The sequence below is a fragment of the Tupaia chinensis genome, unplaced genomic scaffold, assembly GCF_000334495.1.
Source record: "Tupaia chinensis unplaced genomic scaffold, TupChi_1.0 Scaffold000341_1, whole genome shotgun sequence".
NCBI classification, from domain to species: Eukaryota; Metazoa; Chordata; class Mammalia; order Scandentia; family Tupaiidae; genus Tupaia; species Tupaia belangeri.
The window spans coordinates 4086576-4112045 of NW_006159835.1; the positions used below are offsets into that span (position 1 = coordinate 4086576).

Consider the following 25470-nt stretch of genomic DNA (forward strand, 5'->3'; position numbering starts at 1 on the left):
TCTTTCCCTCTTTTTCACTGTTCCTCTGGCAAGTACATGTGCCCTCTGTGCAAATTTTTTAAAGAGAGAGAAAAGAAATGGGTGAGGGAGGAAAATATAAAAAGGAAAAGGCTGGATTCCCATTCAGTTGGCTATTGTTCGAGTCACAGACCCAGCGGCTTAAAACTCATGCTGAGCATGTGTGTGTGCATGCCCAAAATCCTCAAAAAAGAGGAGGAATGGACTGCAGCTTGGCCATCCCCCTAGGGGTGATAACTTGTTTTCTCTGTCTCTACAGCTAGTGCTCACACTGTATAACAAAAATCTCTCTAAAAAAGGTGGGGGAAGGCTGCTAATTTTAAAGCAGTGCTCTCTAAAATGGTAAATATTACTTTACCCATTAATGGAAACTAATTTACATCAGAATCTTTCCTTTCCTTCTCATTTAGTCTCATGGATTTAATTCTGATAATTTAATAACAATAGCTAACACTTACTGAAAATACTAACACATCAATGTGTTAGCTATTAATACAATCATCATCTCCATTTTATGGAGATGAGGAAAATGATGAGGAAACCTTAAACAACCTCTACATGACTAGTAATTTGCAGAGCTGAATCTATGGTAAACATTCTCCCAAGTTCAAAGCCTACACTTACAGTTCCCTAGAAGAAAAGAGTTATCTAGATGTCCTACCATTGCCTCAAATTTGAAATGTTTTAAAACTTTTAATTTAAAAAGTAATGTAAATCAACAGAAAAAGTCTATGCATAGCTCTTAAATTTCCAGACAAATTTACATATAGGTTGAAGTTAGTAAATAGACAGAGTTACACATATGAATACTTACCACTTGGAAAAAACTAAAAAGAACTTATGAACTAAAGTAGAAGCTGCTGCGTTTGGATATAACTGGCAAGTTCTTGCAACTAGCATTGCCCAGGAGACACCACCAAGGAATCCCAGCATGTTGGAATAAATACCACGTCCTAGAAAAATAATGTATTTGTCAATTAATATTAGGATACACTATCCATGACATTCAATAGGGTAGCTTCTTTCTTTTCTTTTCTCCTTCCCTCTGTCCTCTTTTCCTTTCCTTACCTCTTTCTTTCTTATTGATTGACAGACTGACAGCATGTGCTCTCTGGCGAGTACTCCCTACCAGGAATGTAGTCAAGCCACAGTGCTTTCTCCTCCATTGTTCCATCCCATCAGGATTTGGGGCACACATGCTTGGCATTTTTTTCAAGTTGCCAGAGTTGATATTTGAACTGTAGTTCGTTATGTGGGTTCCAGCTCAAAATGTACAGTGTTTAACCACTATGCTACAGGGTGGGCCCTAGCTTCATTTTTAAGATTGTTCCTTAGACTTTTTCCCTTATAGACATAAAAAATCGAAAAATGGGGCTGTAGCGGTAATGCAGCACTCTCTAACACTGACTGAAATGGGAAGGTTCTGGATACATGTCTGGACATCTTCCTAACACAGATCACGTGCATGCCCATGACCTGGGACTGGCTTTATGCTTGGAGTAGATAATGGTATGAAGTCCCTGTTGGTGGCATCTTGTCTGTCTCTCTGTTTCTCACCCATGGAAGAAATGAACTTAAAAAAAAAAACAAACAAAAAACAAAAAAACCCCTGATAAGCAGATCTGCATGTTAGGACCACAGTCTATTAGTAAACCATAAATTGTTCATTTTATACCCTCGTCCCTGCTCTGCCCTCTAATTCAGACATCTTAGTTCTCTGCCTCAGTTCCAACTACAGAACTGGGCTCTAATGATATGTTTACATTCTCCATTTTCAAAGTTTAAGGTTAAGAGAGGAATAAGGGAGGAGGGAAAAGACCTAGAGGGTATATAAGTAGGGAAGAATGAACATTTCATTAGTAATTTTGTTCAAGGGTATTTAAAAATCAAGTGTAAAGTTTGGGACTAATTTTAGTATTTTTGTAGAATTTGGATACCTCTCTAAAAAGTAGAATATATTATTAACATTACTCATTTCTCATATGACTGTTTCTTACAGCAGTCTATTTTACGTTTCACTAAGCAACATAAAGGAAAAATCACAAATTACTAATTTTAGACATGGTAAATGTAAAAAGAGTACGTCTCTGAGAACTGAAAACAGAACAGCCAGTAGTAGCATGGTGGTTAAGGTGGCTGGATCCCACATGGTGGGCTGTACGGTTTGAGCCCTGGACCCAGCTTGAGAAACAAGCCAGGTATATATGTGTGTATGCCCAAAATCTCAAAAGAGAATAAAGATTGTGGTATGACCATTCTCATGAAGGTGCTAGAGGTGCTTTCTCTCTCTCTCTCTCTAGCAAATTTAAAAAAAAGAAAGAAAGAAAATTTCCAAACCTTGACATTTAATCTGTAAAGTCAAATTATTCATTTCATCCCTTCACTGCAAAATACTTTTTTGGGAGGAAAGGTTTTGTGCTGTAGGGCGCTTGTGCTCACCAGAAACACAGAGAGAGACAGAGACAGAAAGTAAGAAATCACCCCCCGGGGGATGGCCATGCTGCAATCCCTTCTCCATTCTCCTCTTGGGATCTTGAGCACGCATGCACATGCATCTGGCATTTAAGCCCCCGATTTCTGGGACTGGAGCCACGATTGACTACATGGGAGTCCAGCAACATAGCCATTACACCAACTGCTGGTCCCTCCCTGCAAAATACTTTATCCTGACTATACAAGATGTGGGAGCCCAAGAACAAATTTTACTTTTGGAACCTGTATGGCCCAATGAGGTAGCCACAAGCTACATGTGGTTATTTAATATTTTTTCATAATAGCTTTATTGAGATACAATTCACATACCATAAAATTCATCCATGCAAAGTACACAAGTCAATGGCTTCTAGTATACTGAGTTGTGCAAACATCACCATCAATCTTAGAATGCTGTTCATAATCAGTTCTGGAACATTTCATCACCCCCAAAAGAAACCATTCATCATTATATCTCTCACCCTCTAGTCTTCACAGACCTACTTTCTGTCTCTACAGATTCACCTACTATGGACGTTTCACATAAATGGAATCATACCACATGTAGCCTTCTGATGTCTGGCCACCTTTACTTAACATAATTGTTTTACGGTTTATAGATATTGTAACATACAACAGTATTGCATTCCTTTGTATTGGCAAATAATATTCTACAATACGGATATACCACCTTTTATTTACTCATCCACCATTTCATGGACAAATGGTTGTTTTCACCTTTTGGATATTATAAATGACAATGCTAAGAATGTGTGTATAAGTTTTTGTGTGAATATGTTTTCACTCCTCATAGACACTATTTACTTTTAAAATTTACTGACATGAAAAATACATTTTAAAATTTGACTACTGCAAGTGCTCCACAGCCACATACCTGTAGCATTTAACAGCACAGCTTTAGACTATGCAAAACTTGGTGCCAAAGTACAGCATTTTTATTTATTTGCTATAGGAAGCATGTGCTCTCTGAAGAGAGGCAGAGAGAAAGAGAAGGAAAGCAAGAAAGCACCCACCAGGAGAGATGACCATGCTGCAATACATTTCCTCCATTGTCCTCTTGGTATTTTGCATGCACTTATGCGCAAAATATTTTTCACGTTGCCAGGACTGGCAGTTGGCTGAACTGCACAGTTGGCCATGTGGGGTCCAGCTGCCCTAACTACTGTGTCACTGGCTGCCTCAAGTGCAGTGCTTCTTAAATATAATTTCAAATAATATAGAATGTTCTGTGCCAGCTCAAGACTAAACAAAGGGCATTTTGTGAACCATATTTTATACATACTAAATAGTGCAGTTTGAGCTTTATTAGAAAAGTGTTATAAATAAAGTTATAACCATCACTGTGAGTTCCTCATTTAATACATTTATTGAACACCTACTAGACTAGACTTTGCTGGTGGTGAATGATACAAAGATGAGAGAGATGGTCCTGGCCACAGAGAGCTCAAATACCAGTGAGAATTTCAGCCTTCAAGTTCTGACTTAATTCTGACTACCTGGTTAAAATCTAAATGGAAAAACTCAGGACGCCTTTAGTTTTCAACCAAGGGAGAAGGAAGAGGAGTTATACATTAGAAAATTATTATCATTACACCTGAAAAACCAACAGTTATTCCAAAGTTTAATGGCTTTTAATCCCCCATAGTGAGAACAGGCTCAGTTTCCAGATGTGTTTTAGTCATTGGAAAAAAAAATTCGAATTTTATAAAATAAACAGAAGACGTAAGATACTTACGTTTTGCCCATAATTTGACTGCTCTGAGAGTGAGTCTAAATGTTTCTTTATTTGGCACTAAATGCAAAATTTCATCAGTAACTCTACATCCTGAAAAAGACAAAGTATTTTTCACTATGTAACACAACCTGGTTAGCTCAAAAGCCTTTCTAACTTCTAGACTTTCAAATGCTAAAAAATGAAAGATAATATTTATTTTTTCCATGTCTTTGAAATTTAGCACTTAGTAAGAAATCATGTTGCTTTTAAAGAACTGAAAAGTACAGGAGGAATGCAATCCAATATTACAAGAGCTGGAGGTGAGTTTTTTTTAGTTTTCTTCCACATTTGACTTTGTTAATTAAATGCCTCCAAGTTATAAAACTGTTATTGTTTCAATGCAAACACCTTTACCTGCAAATAACTGTGATTTAACATTACACTCCAGAAGTACTGCAAAGTGTGATGATTAAGTTTAGAAAAAAAAAAAAAAGACACTATAAATCAGTGGTTCTCCAGGTTGGGTCTGTTGACCCCTGGGAATCTGTGAGGTCAAACCTGGTTTTATAATATTAAGGCTTTTTTTTTTTCCTGTGTTAATATTTGCCCAAATGGAGCAAAAATAATGGAGGATGAAACTGCTGGTACCTTGGTAATGAATCATGACAGTGGTGACAACTGTACTGGTAGAGATATCTCCCAACACATACACGTATTTTAAAAAAGGGAAAGGAACATGCGAGGATTAGCTGTAAGATCAACCACTTTTTTTCAAGAAATACGTGGACAGAAAACTATGGGCCAGCCCCATAGCCTAGTGGTTAAAGGCACCAGATCCCACAAGGCCAACTGTGGCTCAAATCCCAGACCAGGGAGCTTGAAAAATATGGTAGGCATTTGTGTGCATGCCCCAAATCCTGACAGGATAAAGAGGCGGAGGAGAGGGAACCAGGAGTTAGCGTAATGGCTATGTCGCTGGACTCCCACGTAGTCGACTGCGGTTTGCGTCCTGGACCTGGTGGCTTAAAACTCACGCCGGGCACGTGTGTGTGCGTGCCCAAGATCCCAAGAGGAGAATGGAGGAGAAGGGATTGCGGCATGACCATCCCCTCTGGGGGGTGATTTCTCGCTTTCTGTCTCTATGTCTCTCTCTGTCTGTCTGGTGAGTGCATGTGCCTTATAGCGAAAACCTCTCAAAAAAAAAGAAGAGAAGGGACTGTGGCATAACCATGCCCCACTGGGGAAAGAATATTTTCTTCCTCTCCTTGTCTCTGTTTCTATAGCAAAGTGCACATGTCCTCTAGCAAATAAAAACAAGGTCAGAACAAAAACAAAGCTATATTATTCACAGTTGGGGTTATTCAGCAGACATTTCCTTAAAAAAAAAAAAAAAAAGAACCAAACCCTTCACTGCAAAGATAACAAATGGCAAAAATTGTTGCCAATAATAAAATTTAGGTTTTTCACATTAAATTAGAATTTTGGACAATCTATATCTATTACTGTGAGCTTGACAACTTTCCAGTACCTAAGAAGACTTTTCTGATAAAACTGGTCATTGTATTAATGAATGAATTTTCTTTCACTTTATAATGAAATGTGTATTAGCATTTGGAAGACCCAAATAACCTTGTGAACCAAGAGTTTCCAAACAACAAGGCATGATAGTATAAAATCACCCATGAGTAAAAAATCCATTCAAACAAGACAGACCAACAGATTTTAATGTAATGAAGCATAAAAAGTTCATTGATGGGACCAATAGATAGTATAATGGTTATGTTGCTGGACTCCCATGTAGTCAACCACAGTCTGAGTACCAGACCTGGCTTAAAACTCACACCAGGCGTGTGTGCATGCATGCATGCCTAAAATTCTGAGAGTAGAGTGGAAAAGAAGGGACTGCAGCATGGCCATCCCCCCAGGAGGTAATTTCTTGCTTTCTGTCTCTCTCTGTCTCTCTAGTAAACACACATACCCTATAGCAAAAATCTCTCTTTAAAAAAAAGTTCACTGATAGAATTTTAGATTCTATATTCTAATTACCCTTTATGATATTATCACCATTCAACAATAATAAAGGAACGAACTACAAACATGGATGAACTTTACAAACATACGCTAAGTGAAAGAAGTCAGACACAAATGACCACATATTATATGATTCCATTTATATGAAATATCAAGAAAATACAAATCTATAGAGACAAAAAGTAGATCAGTGGTTGCCTGGGACTGAGGGTTGAAATAGGGAATGACTGCAAATGAGTATGAGGGATCTTTTTGAGAGTAATGAAAGGTTTTAAATTGGATTACAGCTAAATCTGTGAATATACCAAAGGTCATTGAATTGTATACCTAGAAAGGATGAATTTTTATGGTACGTGATTATACCTGAATAAAGTATCAGAAACAAAACAGAAATTTTCAGTGGTCAAGTTTTGCTGTAGTATTAAAGAATACGAACATTTGAAAAGGCTATTAAAACATTTTTCTCTTTTCCAACTACATGTATCTAAGAAGTCAGATTTTCTTTCTACATGTTAACACCACCAACAACAAAATTTGGTGTTGTTCTATATCAGATTGTAGAAGTAAATGAGGCTCTAGCTGTCTTGTATTAAATATGAAAGAGATTTACACAAATGCAAAAAAATCCTTTACACAAAAATGTATTTATATTAACTTATAACAGCTTTATTATTATTTGTAAATGAGCTAACATATAGTTTAAAATTAAATTTATTGGGCTTTATTTGTAACATGGTAATATTGACAGATGTAATCCACATAAACAAAAGCTCTTTGGGGGTCCTAAATTAATCTAAAAATGTAAAGGATCCTTACACCAGTAAGTTTGCGAACCACTACCATAAACAACCTTTGTAATAAATCTGTGTTTTTTTTTAGCATGCTTAAATATGCTGCATTATCTATATAAAGAAAAGCACATCTTTAAAAAACACCATCACAATAGAGCACACATGCTCATTGGACGGGAAGTGAGGGGGGAGTGAGAAAGCAACCCCTTGCCATTAAGCCATCTGCTGGTCTGCCATCCGCTGGCCTGCCATCCCTTCTCCCCTTCATTCTCCTCTTAGGATTTTGGGCATGCACACACATACACCTGTCATCTTTTCAAGCCATTGGGTCTGGAACTTGAGCAATAAAGCTGGCCATGTAAGATCCAGCTGCTTTAACCACCACACCAATGGTTGGCTCAAAAATTACACCATTTTTAACTGAGTTAAACCTCTAAAAAAGTCCATTAATAGTCAATTCTGCGAAAGATCTCTATTTGTCTAATTGTTTTATGCAGGTATCTGAGATTTCTTTTTAGAAGCTTACCATTTAAGCTGCGAATACACCTTATATCAAGGCTTCTCAGGCGAGAGTCGTCTCTTAGATCTAAATTATCTGATATGGTTTGTATTGCCAGTCTTGCAAAGACTAGATCAATCTTTGGAAAGATGCAAAAAGAGAAAAATATTACTTTTTCTCCTTCTAATCCATCCTCCCCCATCCCACATCAAAAATATTAAAAGTTCTATCAAAACTTCAAAAGGCCTATGTAGGCAATCTCACATGGGAAAATCACCATGAAGTTTGTTAAGGTAATTAAAATGTTAAATTAAATATTTTAATTTTAGCACATGTGCCAACCATTAGAAAAACAAAAAAACCCCATCAAAACCTTGTAAGTGTATTTCTAGGTAAATATGGAAGATCCAACACACATTTACATCACTTCCTCTTAAAACCCCACTACAATGCCAGGAAAATTTCACTTTGTTTTTTATTTATTTTTATTTTTATTTTAAAGGCACAACCCACTAGGTTAAAAGAGAACAAAAGATGACGACAGCAAATATAAAGGCTAGAAAGTACTGGGTTGTCAGGAAAGTCATGATGCAATTTTGTATAGAAAATGCATCATGACATTCCCAAAGACCTACTAGACAGAACAAGTTAACAGACTCAGTAAACCTAAGAAAGCATATAAAAACTGTTATATCCAGAAAATAAGGACAAGAGCTGTAAATACATACATACATTAAAAAAGAACATTAGCTAATAAAAAAGTATTCTCAGAAATTAAAAATATGACAGCAAAAATGAAAAAAATAGAAAGTTTTAAAACTGAGAAAACCCCCCAAAACAGAACAAAAACATGAAAATGTACTTAAGCTGGAAGGGAAAAAAAAAAAAAAAAAAGGCAGTAGTAGAGCTCTAATATGCAAATAAGATTCCAGGAAAAATAAAAAAAGAAAGCAAAGGCAGAAAATCCAATAGCATTTAATAAAATATCCAAGAACTGAAGGACACAAGAGTTTCTAAATTTTTTATTATCTTATTTTATCTTAGTATTTTAGACAGGGTTTTGCTGTGTCACCATCCTGCTTCAGCTTCCCGTTTGGGACCACAGATGTGCACCACCACACCTGGCTCTATTAGACAGGGTGTCACTATGTAGCTCAGGTCAGCTTGGCGCTCATCCTCCTGCCTCAGCCTCCCGAGTAGCTGGGACCACAGGTGCAAGCTCCCATATCTGGTTTTTAGGCTAGGCCAGGAATTAAATCCAGGCCTCCCATATCCCAGTCTATAGAGCATAGGGTCTTAGTGTGTACTGCTGCAGCTAGGCCAGGAGTATCAAAACTGAAAGAGTACTACTAACCGCCTAGCACACTGGTTGAAAAGACACATACCAAAGTATATTATCATAAATTTACAATTATGAAAACAAAACCAAAAAACAATGTAAGCTTCCAAAGAGACAAAACTAGTCATATAGAAAGAATAACTGAATCCAGTAGCATCAAAGTTTAACACAGCATGGAAAGTAGAAGACAATGAAGAAAGGCCTTCAAAATTCTAAGAAAAAATAGTTTCCTACCTAGACTGCTTATTACACTCAAATGATAAAATTAGAGTAAGGACAGAATAAAGTTGTTTCTTCAGTTTTGGAACAGGTACGTGCACTCGCCGGAGACAGAGAGAGAGAGGGAAAGTGAGAAATCACCCCCTCTCCGGGGGAGATTGGCCAAGTCACAGACCCTACTCCTCCATTCTCCTCTTGGGATTTTGGGCATGCATTTACACACAGCTGTTGTGTTTTACAAGCCACCAGCCCAGGACTCAAACTGTGTGGTCGGCCATGTGGGATTCAGCCACCTTAATCATCAAAGCCACCAGCTGGCTCAGAACAAAGATGTTTTTAAACATGCAAGATACCAAAAAAAGTGCTCTTTCTCAGGATGAGCTCCACTAAAACACTAAGTGAAGAAAGAAGAAAACACTGGAGAGCAGCAAAAGAAAACATCAAGATAAAATACCAGGATAATAAAAAAATGATAATACAATTATTTTTAGGAGATCACAGAAGTAAGAAGGGTATATATAAAAGCCATAAAGGTAAGGATAGAGGTTGATGCATTTTTCATGGTGAGAAATATTAATAGGAATATCATAGAGGAAGATAAGGAATGATTTAAAAAATATTTGAAAAAAATATGTACCTATGTTTGATTTAAAAACAAAACATAAAATTTAGGGGTTAAACACTTCAATTATAAAGTCAGAAAAATATTAAACACTTACTTCAATACCATCAAATTCAAATTTTATAACAGGTACAAATGCATCTTCTACAGCCTACAAAAGAGGGAACAATTACGAACAATTTCCAGCTGTATATTAACTCAACAGAAAAAGTGAAAAATGTTCTTGGTCTCAATCTTCTAGATAAGTCCTTTTACTTTGTGACCCGTATTATTTAAGAGACATAAAATGCCTATGGCAGTTGTTATTTAATTTACTATCTTCCTAAAAATAAATAGCAGAAATTGGAAGGCAGAACTGCTATCATATGGGTCTTGAGCATTTCTTGAGCCTAAATGGAAAACTGTATTTATTGATAGAAAGAAGACTATCATTAGGGACTAAAAAGTAATCAGAGCTCATGACTGATCTTTCAAAGTAATATAGCCAATATAATTTAGATGAATCTAGGGGAAATTTGTCTTCTGAGACTTTCTTAAGTCCTCAAACCTAACAAAGTCTTAATTTTCTTGTCCGAAAACATTCTGAGATTTCCATGTATTACAAATCCTTTGAATTTTATTTTGCCTTATCCCAGTACTTCAGATTGCATTAAAACTCCATTTTGTTTATTTATTCCCTAACCTCTTTGGCAATAAACAATACCTTGTCCACTATTTTATTTGTAGGGCCAAGGCCACTGTCTGACAAATTATTAGTGCTAAATTTTTTTTTGAAAATTTTTGTTGCTATACGGTGCATGCACTCACCAGAGATAGTGATGGAAAGCAAGTTATCACACCCCTCCCCCCGGGGGATGGCTGCGCTGCAATCCCTTCTCCTCCACTCTCCTCTCAGGATTTTGGGCACAAATGCACATGTACCCAGTGTAAGGTTTAAGCCACTGGTCCTTGAACTTGAACAGTGGTCAAGTACAAGGGAGTCCACTGACTAACCATTAAGCCCATCTGCTGGTCTCAGGCCTAAAATCTTATTTGCTGAGTGAATGGCTAGAAAGATACTTTCTTTTTTTTAAAGACATTTTTGCCTTAGGGCCTGTGTGCTCACCGAGACAGAGACAGTGAAAGGGAAAGTGAGAAATCACCCCCACCCCCCCCAGGGGGATGGCCACACCCCAATTCCTTCTCCTCCATTCTCCTCTTAGGGTTTTGGGCATACACATACACATGCCCAGCATGATTTTAAAGCCACTAGGCTGGGACTCAAATTATGTGAGAGTCCAGCAATGTAATCAATACACCATCTGCTAGCCCCTAGATATATTTTTAAAAGCATTATTATCCAAACTTTACTTATAATAGCACCCACCATGTGAGATGCAGCATAAATAGTTTATGTGAATTATCTCATCAGTTCCCAAAAATATCTTATAAAAATTAATCACCACATCCCCATTTTACCTATGAAGAAACAGGCTCAGAGAGAACTGTTAACTTGATCGATGTTTAAAAGCTAATAAGTGGTAGATTCTAGAGGTAAACCAGCATTTATATAATAACTAAACAGCCTATGTTCTTAATCATTATGCTACTTCAATAAGATACAACTACTTCTTAGGAGAAAGAATCATCAGCTTTAGCTTTTACAACTATTTGCTATCAAGTTCAAAATGGCAAATGCCAGAGAATACTTACTCTTAAGTTTCTGATGCCATCTTGATGTTTTAATTTTTCAAAAAAAGATTGAAAAAAATCAGATCTTTCCACATGTCTTGGAGCTACACAAAGTGCATCAATGTCAGCTCCTACAAACCAAAGTATTTATCAAAAAGCATGTATTATGTGCTATATTTGTTAAAACACACAAAAACTTATGTACAGTAGAAAGTACAGCAGATGAGTATAAGAAAATGTTAACAATGATTAGCTCCAAGTAGTGAGATGATGGGAATTTTGTTCTTTTGCACTTTGTAAGTATGAATGACAACGAGTTTGTTATTCAAAGTTCTTAGCCCTAGAACATATAGAAAAAATTACCTTTGGTGTGTACTCCAAGCCTGTAGGATCCAAACGTAAAAATTTTACCACCAACAGTAGCCACAACAGAAGGTGGAAGATTCTAAAATTAAAATAAAATTAAGCAAAAGGCATTCAACTATACAAATTATTTAGCATGATAATCACCTAAGTTCTTACCGTCTGTTTTTTTCCCCATTTAGTTTGATATAGGACACACATGCTCGTGAAGAGAAAGGGGGAAAGTGAGAAACCACCCTCTCAGGGGTGGATGGCCGAGCCACAATCCCTTCTCTTCCATTCTACTCTTGGGATTTTGGGCACTCATATGCACAAACACACACTTAGCATGTTTTTCAAGCAGCCAGGTCCGAGACTCAAACCTCTCAGTTGGCCATGCGGGATCCAGCCTCCTTAACTTCTGAGTCACCTACCAGCCCTTCTTAACTATATATTTGTCAACCTTGGTATGACAAGATTTGTAAAAGTTCTGTATTTGAAGTAATGAGGGTGTTCCCAGAGGGAAGACTAAACATCTTCTCTTATGAAAAACATTTTTTATCACGAGACCCTACTGGTCTATTTGCCCCCTCCAACCGCCTGTTCTTGGCTGCACCTCTCTCAACAGTCACCACAGAGCTCCTAACTACTGAATTAAGGTGCCTTCAGCTCTTTACATGATGACAGACAGGCTAGTCATATCCTTTTTGTTTCTGTGACAGAGATGCTTTATTTCTTTATTCTAGTTGTACAATCTTTCTGTAAGAAAGTGGGGTCATTCTTGACATAATGCCCTTATAACAGCTAATCTAACAACTTTAATCAACATTTCCTTGTACTATAATTAAAATACTGTTTTCACCTCTTTCTAGAGCCAGTTCCAACTATCAGATATTTTCACTAAAGACAACCTGATCCACTTCAATATCCATGCCTCAAACAAAAAATTCTTCCTAAGAACCAGGTATCCCTTCTGATCTCTCTATTCTTCATTATCCCTACCACCCAAACACATATTCACGATTACTCATCGCTGCTTACCATGTCTCAGTTTATATTCCTCAGGTGTGTTGCCTCCTTTCTATACAACTAGTCCCCAGTTCTAGGCTATTTAATAGTATCCTAAGTTACCCTTTTTACCCCATTGTTCAAGAGAAAAATCTTTTTTCTCTTATTCTATGTTAGATAAAATTCTCTGGCTGATGTTCTTAAATTAATCTATTATATAGCTCTTTTTTTATTCATTAATTTATTTTAATTTGACCAGAAAGAGACTCAGAGAGAGAGAGAGAGAGAGAGAAAGTTAGAAAGCAAGCCACCAGGTCTGGGACTCAAACGCAGTGGGCCACATGGGAGCATCCAGCGCCTTGACTACCACGCCACTTACTGTCCCCACACTTTTAAAATTCTATGTAGCTCTTCTGTTCAAAACTTGCCAATGCACTTTTCTGCCAAGGAATCTTGAAGTAAGCATTCTAGTCTTCTATTCAAAGTCTCCATAATACATTCCCTTTGATCTTTCTTACCTTGTCTCCTTTTCTTCCTTTCTGAAGCTCCAAATGCCAACACTTCACTCCACCCCCTCCACTGTATTTAGCATTGTCCCTGCCTCAAATACTTCTCCATCCTTGAGTCCCTTATTAAAAGCATCCATTTTTCAAAGTTCACTTCAAGTTGTACCTTTTCCATGAAGCCTTCTCTGATTATAATCTCTTCATAACAAGTTCTTTTTCCTCTGTGTCCCTCTACCATTATAATCTTTAAATTCTTTTTTTACTACATTTATTGATTCTTTTTAAATGACTCATCTCTTCAACCATATTTAAGGGCCTCAAAGGCGAGAGCTGTATCTACCACGTCTCCATATTTACTCATAAAGCCAAGTACAAGTGTTCTATATAATATCTGATTAATTTGAATAAAAGTATCTAGGGGCAGCCCATGGTATAGTGGTTAAAGCATCTGGGTCCCACATGACGAACTGCGTGGTTCAAGTCCTGGACTGGATTCAGTAACACGCTGGGTGTGAGTGCATGAGCGCCCTATATCCCAACAGAAGAGAGAAGTGGAAAAGGGACTGTGGCATGACAATGCCCCATGAGGGATGTTTTGTCATTTTCCCTCTCCCTCCTTCTCTCTTGTGAGCACATGCAAGCTCTGGCAAAAATTCAAGAAAAGGCAGGGCAGTGAGGAGGAGGCCGTCAGTGGCATGGTAGTTAAGATAGCTGGATCCCATGTGACTGCCTGTGCAGTTTGAGTCCCAGACCTGGCAGCTTGAGAAACATATTGTCGAGTGAATGTGTATGTGTGTCCAAAATCCCAAAAGGAGAAATGAAGAAGGAATTGTAGAGTAACCATTCCCCACAGGGGGTGATTTCTCACTGCTCCATCTTGCCACCCTCCCCCAACCCATGTGTTTCTCTTACAAGTGCACATACCCTCTAGCAAATTAAAAAAGTATCCATATATTATTATTTTTGTTACTTCCTCTTTTTAAAAATGATAAAGAATAAACATTTAAAATACAATAGTCTAGGCCACTTAGTGAAGATGTGAACAGTTACCACTAAGTTGAACATGCTTTAGTGCAGCCATAGTGTATTCACAGGATGATTCTAAGACAATAATGAAAACTCAATTATATTAAAAATATTCTAAAAAAGGAGAAAAAAGGTAATCAATTTCAGAAAGAAACAATACTATACTACAAGAGAAAAAAAGTTGTGTAGTTACAAAGTAGTTTGTGAACTCTGATGTCTCAAGGGTCAGCCAGTATGTAAACAAGAGAATCTTTCATGAGAAACACAGAAACTAATAAATGGCAATCATGGCATCAGAGAAAACAGAATGGTTGGACTGGAAGAGAAGAGACTGGCAGGTTGGAGCCAAGTCCCATTCAAACCTCTTCCAGCTGTGTACAAATGCAGGCCCAGTATTGCCATATCTGATATCTCATAGTTAATCTGAAATTAAGTTTTGTAAGTAAAATCTCCTGATATTTAAAATTCGGACCCTTACACATGGGCCGAACAAGACATTTACATTGACTTGTAAATGTATTGGCCAACCCCTGGGGCAAATCCTCTTCTATTTAGAAATATCACTGTGTAGACCAATTCATTCCCAAGTATACCAGAAAGTCAAGTTATTACATATTTCAGATAATTCTCAATTCCTGTACCTTACTGCCAAAATGTAAGAATTTCATGTGGTTTAGAGTCTTACCTTACTCTCACTGACATCAGAAATCCACTCTTTTACTAAATTGTTCAATTTGCCAAGAACAACCAGCCTAAAATAAAAATTAACATGCTTTAGATGAAAACTAAAACAAACTAAAACCAAACAACAAAAACCAAATAATGTTAAATAAACAAACATATAGGGTGTACTGCTGACATCATGATAAGGTAACAGTATATTATACATACGGTAATGCTGTAACATCTATTGCTACAAGGCACACCTCTCAGATTCCTAAGAATGCTGAAGATATGACAAATGTGATAATAGTATTTATCTTTAGCTATTTTCAAAATTCAAAAAGCCTAACCAAAAATCATATAATTACCTTTAATGAGGCTGTGAAGGCCAACTGAATCGTCAATTTTCTTGGACTTACAATGGAATTAAATCTATTTGGTGTAACAATAGAGACTAATATTCTTCCATTGCGTAATATGCCTTTGGATAATAATTAAAATAGGCAAATTACTTAGTGCCTAATTTTTGTGAAATATTTCTACTTAATAATTAGGTATTGGGACCAGTAGATGGCATAATGGTTATGTTGTTGGACTCCCACATAGTCATCTGCAGTTCGAGTCCTGGACTGGCGGCTTAAAACTCACGCCAGGTGCGTGTGTATGCATGCCCAAAATCCTGAGAGGGATTGCAGAGTGGCAATCCTCCCTGGGGGTGATTTCTTGCTTTCTGTCTTTCTGTCTCTGTTTTCGGCAAACACATGCACCCTATAGCAAAAATCTCTCTCCAGAAAAAAAAAGTTAGGTATTGTTTAAATAAACTTGAAACCAATTACATAAGCATATTTACATTTAAAAAAGAAAATTAGGTTTTAGGTATTCCAAAGACAACACATGAAAAAACTCTTGATCTGTTAAAACCTGTTTCTCCCTCAGTCTTCTCCAGATAATGGAACATCAACCTTCAAGGTGTTGAGACTAAATACCTTGGCATTAGTTTTGACATCTCTCTCTCACAATCTAGTTATGAAACTCTGACAACCCTACTTTAAAATACCTCCAGAATCCTACTAATTTGTACCACCTTCACTGCCATCCTCCAGGTTCCAGCCACCATGATTCCCTCTAGGATTATTATGGTTATTGTATTAGGTTGTCAGGAAAGTCATCATATATTTTTCTTTTTCTATGCAAAAATGCTTCATGGCTTTCCTGACAACCCATTAATAGCCTAACTAGTCTGTTTCTTACCTTGCATCCCTCTTTGTACTATCCTTGATATAGCAGTCCAAGTGACTGTTAAAACAAGAGTCAGAGCATCTCGATCTTCCACTCAAAACCCTAACAGCTTTCTAGTTCACTCAGCATAAAGCCAAGCCTTGATGATGACTTACAAGGTCCTAAGTATCCTTGCCCTCTAAGCCTTTGCCCACCTCCCATTCTTTAAGCCAGTTTTCCCCTGCTTACTCATTCTGCTCAGACACCCAGGTTATTTTGCTATGTACTCTTCAAACACAGCAGATACACTTCTACCACAGGCCTTCTGCCTAGAACACTCTTCTCTCAAACGTCCACATGGCTCCCCCCTCCCCCTCCGAATTTTCTCTTAGATGTCACTTTCTCAATAAGGCCTTCCCTGGAAAACTCTACCTCCATTTTATTTTTCTTAGTGGTACTTACCAGGTGTAATACTGTATTTATTTTACTTATTTGGCTTATTGTTAGTCTCTTCCTTTAACTTTCACCTAAAATATAAACTCCAGCAAGGCCAAAATTTTGTGTGTGTGTGATTTCTGTGCCCCTAGAAGGGACACAGTGAGTATTCAATATATATCTGAGAATTAAAGATTAAATAATGTACTATAACATATTTTTTATGTTTTTCAGTGACATACCTGTGGTTCAGTTCTTCCTCATCTTCAAAGACCCCAAATGGTTTCATGGCATCAATTAATTTCTGTGTATAAATATGATCGATTTCCTTAGGACATGCCAAACTAATTGGAGAGGTAATTCCGTAATGCTTTTGTTGACGCTGGCTATCCAGCATGGTATTTCTGTTTAAGAAATAGAAAATAGCAAAAAATTTTCAAGCTCCACGTTACATTGAAATACTGAATCCCTCAAACCACTCATGGTAAAAGTTTACTAAGTACTAACAGTAAGGGCAGACACTTGTTTTTAATGGAAAAATGGGTATTTTGTGTCTATGTTTATGAAGGGCTATTCATACTGCTTCAGCCTTCATGGTTAGGATGTCTTTTCACGCCAAAAGCAGCAAGTGCTGGCATCAGGACAACTGTACTAACACCACTCAGCTCAAATGCAAAGAGTCAGAATGGGACCTGTGCCAGAGCTACCTCCACTACACCCTGCAGGCTCCAGTCAAGTACCATCCAGATTCTGGAACCTTTCAAAAGCAGGCAACCACTTGAAAAAAAAAAAGGTCTTAGTGAAACAATGCCTCTTCCCACCCCCCAAAGAAACAAAACATCCCATTAGAAGTCCTTGTGAAATAATCTGGCTTTTAAGAAGAAATCACAATTAGATTTGTCCTTAGGAAACCTATATTAGTATCCTTTATGTGGATCAGAGTTTATCCTCTTAAAATTTTATAACTCAGTTAATTGTTCTGTACATTTTAGACTGGTACCCATATCATTTTCACACTAAATAATTATCCAGTTATTTACACTAAATGGCAATCTTTTTTCTTTTTTTTTTGGAGAGGTTTTCGCTATAGGGTGCGTGCACTCGCCAGACAGACAGTCAGACAGAAAGCGAGAAATCACCCCCCCAGGGGGGATGGTCATGCCACAATCCCTTCTCCATTATCCTCTTGGTATCTTGGGCACACATGCACATGCGCCTGGCGTGAGTTTTAAGCCACCGGGTCCGGGATGCAAACCGCGGTCGACTACGTGGGAGGCCAGCGACATAGCCATTATGCTAACTGCTGGTTCCCTTAAATGGCGACCTTTTTTATGGGACACAATACAAACTACCTTCCAAAGACACTAGCTATTAGGACATTAATCTTAACTAAAGTGCAACACAATTTCTGGGTTGACACAGGCCAATAATTTCAAAATAAAATTTGAGACCAAGAGGGATAAGTAAAACTTTTTATTTTGCCATTAAAGTAAAGTAAAAACAAACACACTAACCAAATAACCCTAACCATCTATCTTTACCATGCTTTTGTGAAGGGGTATTAACACCCACAGTAAGAATAAAATCTCAACATGCACAGCTGCTACAATGCAGGCAGTAGGGTGCTGCTGCTCAATACTGGAGTCAAATGGCAAGGCCCCTGTTCAGATCTCAGGTTGATCCAAGAGTGATATGCCAGGAATGTGTCAGGAGCAACATACCAGAAGTAACTTTGGATGACTGGAAAGGCTGGGGGATTGCAATGTGGGTACCTGTCTGTTTCTGTCTCTGTCTCATTTCTCTCATGAAAGAAACAAACTTTACAAAAGTAAATAAATAAAATGCAATCTTTGGGCCAGCCTGTGGCATGGAGGCTAAGGCAGCTGAATCGCTGAATCCCATGTGGCCAATTGCATGGTTTGAGTCCCTAACCTGATGGCTTGAAAAACATGCTGGGGAAATGTGAGTGTATGCCAAAAATCCCAAGAGAATGAAGCAGAAGGAACTGCGGTATGGCCATTCCCCTTGGAGGTAGATTTCTCACTTTCCCTCTCTGTCTCCTTTGAGAGCACGAGTCCTATAACAAAAAGACAGAAAAAGGAATCTTATGAATTGAATAAATAATCCCTGTAAAAATATAACACACACAACTATAAAAGTGGTTGTTGAATTATTCTTGGATTTTAATGGGTCAAAACACTGGTTTATCACCACTAATCTCAGAGTAAGACATGCTCATTGGATAAAGATTTCATGAGGTAGGAAAAGAGGGAGAGTCAAGTAGAAGATAAAATAGCCTATATACTTTCCACAGTGACTCAAATAAACAAAAGGGAAACATCAATACTAGCTACTTTAATTTCTTTCTAGTATTTATTTTCTTGGAACAAACATAACTGGTTATTTCAAGTTGTAATTTCTTTTTAGAGATTTTTAATTTTTTTGGGGGGGAGAGATTTTTTTTGCTATAGGGCACATGTGCTCGCCAGACAGAGAGAGACATAGAGACAGAAAGCGAGAAATCACCCCCCGGGGAGATGGTCACGCCACAATCCCTTCTCCTCCATTCTCCTCTCGGGATCTTGGGCACGCACGCACACGCACCCGGCGTGAATTTTAAGCCACCGGGTCCGGGACGCGAACTGCCATCGACTATATGGGAGTCCAGTGACATAGCCATTACGCTAACTGCTAGTTCCCAGAGATTTTAAAATTTTTACCTCTTAGTGAATTAGACAGGTATTTTGATATTTTTGTGTGTATATACTGTAAATGGATGAGACAGAATGATTCTTGACACATGATCATTCAGTTGATCTCGACAATAACCCTGAGAAGTAGGTAATGAACAAGTGCCATTTTAGAGGTAAGTACCTAAAGTTCAAAGAAAGAAGTGCCTGAATCTTAAGTCCCCAATCTTTTCCCACCACTCCATTCTCCCTTCCAAAACTACTTCAGTTCTGACACCAACTATGATACAGGGTCTCACTTTGTATGATGAAAAAGTCAGCTCTCTAGCTCTCCACTAGCCCAAATCTAGGATTCTGAACCTCTTTCAGCTGGGGGTGGGGTGGGGGGTGGTGGTAAACAACAGAATCCCACATTCCCTTCCATCCACCAATTTCATTTACAGGCTAGAGAATTTCTGGAACAAAAGTACAAGGAGATGCAAAAGAATGTTCGCTGCTATACTGTAACATTAAAAACTTTATGCAGAACTTGAAATAGTCACTAACAAGAAAAGGACTAAATTAAGTTGTATCCCTACAATAAAATACAACACAGTAGTTAATATAAATTAACTAAGACTGAAAATATTAACAAATATTGGACAAAGCTCAAAGATACCATGTTGCACTAAACATGCAGGTTGCAGAATGACATGATACTATTGTAGTTACATAAACTATAAAAACAAGTAAAACAATGCCAGTCGTTATGGGCAGATGCATATGTAGTAATAGCATTTAAAAAGCATGCAGTAATAAACATCAAATTAAGGACTGTGGGGACCTCTGGGAAGGGGAATGAATGGGACTAGAGAAGGAGGATGGAGAGTCCTTCAGATGTATTTGGAATGTTTTATTACTTTTAAATAAAGAAGTCATATATATGTGTACACACCTACCCCTACACACACACACATATACATATATTATGCTTTGGGAGAAATGGGTGGTGTCTATACAAACGATGGCTTAGGTTATTCTGTGCATTTTTCTGACATTTGAATTATTTCCCAATGTACCAAAATATAAGAAGCTACCACAAGATCTTGACAACGATGGAAACTATGTCTGACTTATCAAAGTGTGAACAGGAGGTAAAGACCGGTAGACATTGTGGTAGGTGGGGAGGCTGGAGGGTGGCGGCTTCGGCGAAAAGACCTACTCTTTATTAAAGAGAAACCCACGAGCCGGGATAGGTCATTCACTCCTGACGACCTGGAGACAGCCGGTCGGGAAGGGAGGAGGGGGAGGCAGGGGAATGGTATTTGCGCCAATGCAGACAGGAGCAGACGGGCTCAGACAGTGCTGGGGGCAGGAGAGTGACCGACCATTTCTCCCCAGACACACGCGCCTCTCTCCCTCTGCAGCCTTGTCTGGGGGCGTTCTCAGAGGCGGGACCGCCGGGGACAGATGAGGACTCCGGGAGTCCCCGAGTCTGTGCAGAGGTGGCTAGGTGAGTCTCCGGGTGTAGGGGAGATGCCCTTGCGGTCCGGCCGGGAGCGGAGAAAGGGAAGACCCCCGGGACAAACTGCAGGAAGGGCGCGAGGGGGAAAGAAACCGAAGCCAGGCCTGGGGCTGACCACTCCAACCCACCCTTCTCCGCCTCGCCCCCAACCGCCGCCCCCCACCACTTACGCAGACATCTCTTTCATCGCTTCCTGCGTCTCCCTCCTCAGCAAGTGTCTTTCGCTTTGGAGTCCTGTTCTTGCTCTTCCCTTTTCCCCTTGTCCACTGTGCTCTGGTCGCTGGTAGCTCGCTGGCCCGTTCACTTTCTCACTTACTGTGGCCGAGGCATCCAACTGAGTAGTGGAAACACCACAAAACCGGCTCTATTTATGACAATACAGCGCGGCCGACGCCAATATGGCGCCGCTTCCCAGACTGCCTCTCGCCCTCTGCGGCCCCGCCCCCTCCGCCTAGATCCGCCCCGACCACGCCCCCTCCGCCTTCGGGTCCCGGGGCTCCCCCCCCCGGGTGAGTGCTTTCGCTGCAGACGCTGGTCCGCAGGACTTCGGTCCGCGCCTTTGTCCGTGGGGTTGTCAGTCCAGGCAAACCGCTAGGAAGGGAATTTGGAGATATGCTTTTTCGTTTATTGAATGAGGGCATATATTCTACTTATTTTTAAAAGGTCACATCCTTGACTGGCAAATACTATTTCATCTCATATTATCATACACTTTTAATTTCATTAGTCAAATATGTAATCGTTCTCAGCAAGGAGATTTTGTCGCTACAGGGTCACACCTAGGAACGTGTGGCTTTAACACGATTATCCCACAGAAAAGCAAGCTTGTCAACTAGAGGCGAACTATTCACTTCATCCTTAGATTCCACCTGATTCACAACCTTCTGGCACTTAGCCAAAGCCAGAGAGATTGAAAGTATTCACTAGCAGTATGCAATAGGATAAATCCAAGGCTATGTAAAAAATCTCACACTTCCAGATTGTGGAGATCTTGTTCCACCTGAACGTAAGGATGAAAATGGAGAATAATGATGACTTTAACAATGTTCGAGTGTACAAATAATTTCAAATACTAGATAATTCAAAAAAAGGGGGGGGGACGTCAAGAAACTCCTTTTTTTTTTTTTTTTGGAGAGGTTTTTGCTATAGGGTGCCTGCGCTCACCGGACAGACAGAGAGAAGCTGAGAGACAGTGAGAAATCACCCCAGGGGGGATGGCCACGCTGCAATCCCTTCTCCTCCATTCTCTTCCTGGGATCTTGGGCACGCACGCACACATGCACACGTGCCCGGCGTGAGTTTTGAGTCACTGGATCTGGGACACGAACCATGGTCCACTACATGGGAGTCCAGCGACATAGCCATTACGCTAACTGCTGGTCCCAAGAAAATGCTTATTCTTGGAATGTGACTCAGAGTCACAGTAAATAGAGGAGGTTACTTACTGAATTATTCATTCATTCTTTCGAAATATTTATTGAAAAACTAATCTGTGCCAGGGACTGTTTTAGGCTACGATGATTTAATGGTGCATAAAGCTATATGTATTGTTGATCTTATGAAATTCAGAGTTTAGTGAGGTAAATAATCAACTGCAAGTGATAGTCTTCTGGTGTAGAACTAGACACTATATGTCAGGCGCTACAGGTGGGTAATTCCTGCTCTCAGAGTTCACTGTCTAGTGGAAGACAACATGTACAGGGATCATAATTTCACGTAGTCAGTGGGCCCCTTAGCCTGGTGATTAAACCTTGTGTAGAGAGCTGAGTCTCAGCTCTTGGCTTAAAAAACGTGCCCTGTTGGAATCAGCAGGTAGCGAAGTGGTTAAGGTGTTGGACCCCTACGTGGTTGACCACAGTTTGAGTTCTGAACCTGGTAGCTTGAAACTCATACCCAAAATCCCAAGAGGAGAATGGAGGAGAAGGGATTGCAACATGGCCATTTTCCCCTTGGAGGTGATTTCTCTTTCTGTGTCTTTCTGTCTCTCTGGTGAGCTGCACCCCCCCTATAGCAAAAAATGCCATTGACATGTACTTGTGCCCAAAATACTTATAGGTTGGGGAAATGGAGGAAAAGGATTGCAGTGTAACTATGCCCCATTGGAGGTGCTTTCTCTCTTTTTCTCTCTCTCTGGTGAGCACTTGTGCCCTCTGGCAATAAAAATGTAATACATCATGGTCTGTGATACAGATGAAGTTAGGGTACTAAAGGAGACCTAACAAGGGGACCCTCAATAGTGGCTTCCTAGAAGAAGGGATGGCTCCTAACTTAACAACTTTTGGGAGTATGAATTGGGTGCAGGTGGTAGAGAGAAGACAAAACATATTCCAGGCTGCAGAGAATAATAGCTAGCAAGCCTTCAGTGCAAGGTAGACCCGAATTTGAGTTCTAGTTTTACTTACTAGTTTTATGACCTCAGGACAATTAACCTTAAGAAACCTTTTTCCTCATCTGTAAAATGAAGATAATAAAATTGTAGAGAATCAAATGAGGAGACTATGTATAGACAATATGAATCTCAGTCCAAAAATTTAGACTTGCAAGAAATGTTACATCATTTTCAAAACTTAATTTTTGACTATTACCTCCTCATTCTTCTCAACTATCAGACAAAGACTATCTTGGCTTTCCTGCCCCTCCACACTTGCCTCATTCTTGGGATGGTGCCTAAGTCCAGGAGGTAGGGAAGATTGTGCTTATCCGGTGCTAGACTACCTTCCTATTCTCTTGACATGTGGATCTGGAGGTTCTCTGCTGCCCCCCAGGACATGTCAGGCTCACAATAAGGGCCTGTGATCTTCAACACCCCAGATGCACCACAAACTAATTCATCTCACCTAGCTTCCTTTCTTCAAGGTTTCTAACCAAGACACTTGTTGTTAACTGCATAGAGCTCTCTTCAGGGATTAGCCTTGTTTTAAACATAACAGCCAGAAAGAATTGCAGGCTGATTCTGCTGTCTGCAGTGTTTAGCACAGAACCGGGCACATAGTGATGCTATAATTTTTTTAATTTTTTATTTATTTTTTTGAGAGTTTTTTTTGCTATAGGGCGTGTGTACTCGCCAGACAGACAGAGAGAGACATAGAGACAGAAAGCAAGAAATCACCCCCTAGAGGGGATGGTCACGCCGCAATCCCTTCTCCTCCATTCTCCTCTAGGGATCTTGGGCACGCACGCACACGCGCCCGGCTTGAGTTTTAAGCTACCGGGTCCGGGACGCGAACCGCAGTCGACTACATGGGAGTCCAGCGACATAGCCATTACTCTAACTGCTGGTTCCCAGTGATGCTATAATTTGAACTCTTATGTATATTGACTACCTTAGCTCTTTCTTTTTTTCACTTACTGTATTTATTTTTGAAATATTTATTTTCCTTTCCTTCTTCCTTTTTGTTCTTATTTTACATGTATCGAATGTTTCGTTTGTTATTATCTGCTGCAGTAATGTGGAAGGGAGCTGAATTCTGCTTTTAATTCTACCAGTTCAGTTACATCGTAAAGAGTTTCAAAGAGAGCTTTAAACCTATATCTAATTATCAAATGCAACCTCAGAACAATATGTTCTTTTTTTTTTTTAAGGCTTTTTGCCACAGAGTGCATGTACTTGCCAGAGAGCGGTAGAGAGAGACAGTGAGAGAGAAAGTGAAAAAGTCACTCCTGGGGACGATGCCCATGACACAATCTCCTTTCCTCCATTCTTGTCCTGGAATTTTGGCTATGCACGCATGCATACCCAGCATGTGTTTCAAGCTTCCAGGTCCAGGATTTGAACCTCAGTTGACTATATGGTAGTCCAGTGCGTTAACTACCACATCACCTGCTAACCCCTGAACATGTTTTTATTTCTCTTTACGTAATCTATTGTTTGGCATAGTTTAATTGTTTTTCATCCCATCCTCCTGTATTTGATAATCTATTTGATATTGAATGCCAGTCCCTAACCCTCATTTCAGTAAGGACTTTCAGTACTTTTCCTTTTTGGGGCGTGGTGACGCCCGCCCTATGGCAAAAACCTATGGAGGCTGGAGGAGTGCGCCATCGAGTCTCTCTCTCTCTCTCTCTCTCTCTCTCTCTCTCTCTCTCTCTCGGCGAGTGCACGATTTAAAAAAAAGAAAAAAAGAAAAAAAAAACATTTCCTTTTTGCAGTATACATTGTAATTGTATTTGTTAAGCTGAAAAGTTTCAAATTATAAAAGTAACCCATGCTCATAAAAAAAAAATAAAAAGAAAGGGGATGTCTTTTTCTCCCTTCTATCCTTCACTATAGTTTTATTTCCCAGGGGAAACATTATTAACATTTGGTATCTGTCTTTCCAGAGTTTTTAATGCCTTCAAATCACATATACATATTATATATAAGACATATATATATATATAATATTTATACATATTTATGTAAAATAGTGGTTTTATCACTTTTTTTTTTAATTTGGGGAGAAATTACACTATCCATGTTCTGTTTCTTAACTTAATTAAAAAATGGGTGTAGGGCCAACTGGTGGCATGGTGGTTGAGGTATCTGAATCTCCCATGAACCATTAGGTGGTTCAAGTCCTGGGCCAGGTGCTTGAGAAACACATTGGGCATGTGAGCATGCATGTTCAAATTCCCAAAAGGCGAAATGGAGGATTTGTGATGTAGCCATTCCCATGGGGTGTGCTTTCTCACTTTCCTTTTC

General features: G+C 39.1%; 1 protein-coding gene and 1 long non-coding RNA gene across 5 annotated transcripts in view; one reads left to right on the plus strand and one right to left on the minus strand.

Moving 5' to 3' along the window:
- Nucleotides 1-21224, minus strand: part of PAPOLG (poly(A) polymerase gamma) — a 38574-nt gene extending 17350 nt beyond the window's left edge. For all 4 annotated transcript variants that reach the window (XR_003549981.1, XR_003549982.1, XM_027773346.1 and 1 more), the window contains exons 1-9: nt 20960-21224; nt 16838-16999; nt 14965-15031; nt 11761-11842; nt 11419-11528; nt 9824-9877; nt 7574-7685; nt 4247-4336; nt 833-971 (exon numbers count right to left, since the gene is read on the minus strand). Coding sequence is in view for 2 of the 4 variants with exons in the window: in XM_027773346.1 (XP_027629147.1) it covers nt 833-971; nt 4247-4336; nt 7574-7685; nt 9824-9877; nt 11419-11528; nt 11761-11842; nt 14965-15031; nt 16838-16999; nt 20960-20976 (833 nt within the window). In the remaining 2 variants the exon portion in view is untranslated. The remainder of the gene's footprint in view (nt 1-832; nt 972-4246; nt 4337-7573; nt 7686-9823; nt 9878-11418; nt 11529-11760; nt 11843-14964; nt 15032-16837; nt 17000-20959) is intronic.
- The window catches only part of LOC106735247 (uncharacterized), a 59799-nt gene continuing 54912 nt past the window's right edge, over nt 20584-25470 (plus strand). The window contains exon 1 of the long non-coding RNA XR_001370637.2: nt 20584-20777. This is a non-coding gene — a long non-coding RNA (uncharacterized LOC106735247). The remainder of the gene's footprint in view (nt 20778-25470) is intronic.